Genomic DNA, 1,013 nt, shown 5'->3' with positions numbered 1-1,013 from the left:
CGCTGCCCAGGGAGGGCCCCCCCGGCCGCCACCTGGGAACGAGCCCGAGAAGGCAGCGCCCTTCGGTGGCGTCAGCCTGGCTTGCTTTGGGGACCGGCCACCCCCTGCTCCCGGGTCACCTGCAGGCCGGCCCCAGGAGCCTCTCTCAGGGTCCAGGCCCGTCACCACTGCCGGAAGCTCGGGTCCCCCGCTCTGGTCTCCTTCCCAGAGAGCAGGGCCGTCAGTCTGAGGGGTGGGGTCGCCCAGCTGTGGGGAGGGGGCGGCACGGCGCCGGGAGCCCAAGGACTGCAGGCCGGCGGGGTCCTCGAATCGCCTGTATTAAAGTGCTCACGTCCGCGAGGCCACGCCCCCCCGGGCGTCTCTCAGCCGGGCCTGGGCAGCCGCGGGCCCACCACCTGCGCCCCCACCGCCCGCAGGGCCGGCCGCACCTGCCCTCCCCTCAGATCCACCCGGGGCACCGACTGGGTGCAGGCCAATGGGGCAGGGCTCCCGCCTCCCCGCCGCGGCCCTGGTGGCAAGCGCCCGGGCCGGCTTCCCGGCCCCAGGGCACCGGCGCGGCCCAGAACCAAAAGAACGGTGAGGGAGAGGCAGGCGCTTTCAGCTCAAGTTCCGGAAACATCCCCAAGCGAAGGCGACTGGGCTCCGGCCCGTGGGGCGGGAGGATGCGCCGATGCGCCGGCATGCCCCTGCACGGGGGGCACCCGCCAGGAGGGCTGGGGACGGGGAGCCCGCATGCATCCGGACGCGGGGGAGGGGCTACGGAGAGCGGGGCGGCCCCAGGCCGCGGGGGCCGGCGGGCCTAGGAGTCCTCGCCCATCTGGAGCAGGGAGTTGACGGCCGCGTCCCGATTCCCTCTCTGGGCCTCCAGCACCGAGCGGATCACCTCCCGGTCCATGTTGGGGAACATGTCCTGGATGGCCTTCAGGTCCTCCTCGCTGCAGCGGGGCTGGGCGCTCACGGCTGGGGGCACGGGCACCACGCCGGGGCTGCAGACGGCGGGCATCCCTGCGGGC

The 1,013-nt window shown here is 74.6% G+C and overlaps 1 protein-coding gene across 1 annotated transcript in view; it reads right to left on the bottom strand.

Annotated features, from left to right (window-relative positions):
• Positions 1 to 301: 301 nt before the first annotated feature.
• TOLLIP (toll interacting protein) overlaps positions 302 to 1,013 on the bottom strand; it is a 1,760-nt gene continuing 1,048 nt past the window's right edge. The window contains exon 3 of the mRNA XM_012734365.1: positions 302 to 1,005. Coding sequence (XP_012589819.1) covers positions 800 to 1,005 — 206 coding nt within the window. The 3' untranslated portion in view covers positions 302 to 799. The remainder of the gene's footprint in view (positions 1,006 to 1,013) is intronic.

The sequence above is a fragment of the Condylura cristata genome, unplaced genomic scaffold, assembly GCF_000260355.1.
Source record: "Condylura cristata isolate star-nosed mole 26May11 unplaced genomic scaffold, ConCri1.0 scaffold00054, whole genome shotgun sequence".
NCBI lineage: Eukaryota > Metazoa > Chordata > Mammalia > Eulipotyphla > Talpidae > Condylura > Condylura cristata.
This window is presented reverse-complemented; position numbering and strand designations above follow the sequence as displayed.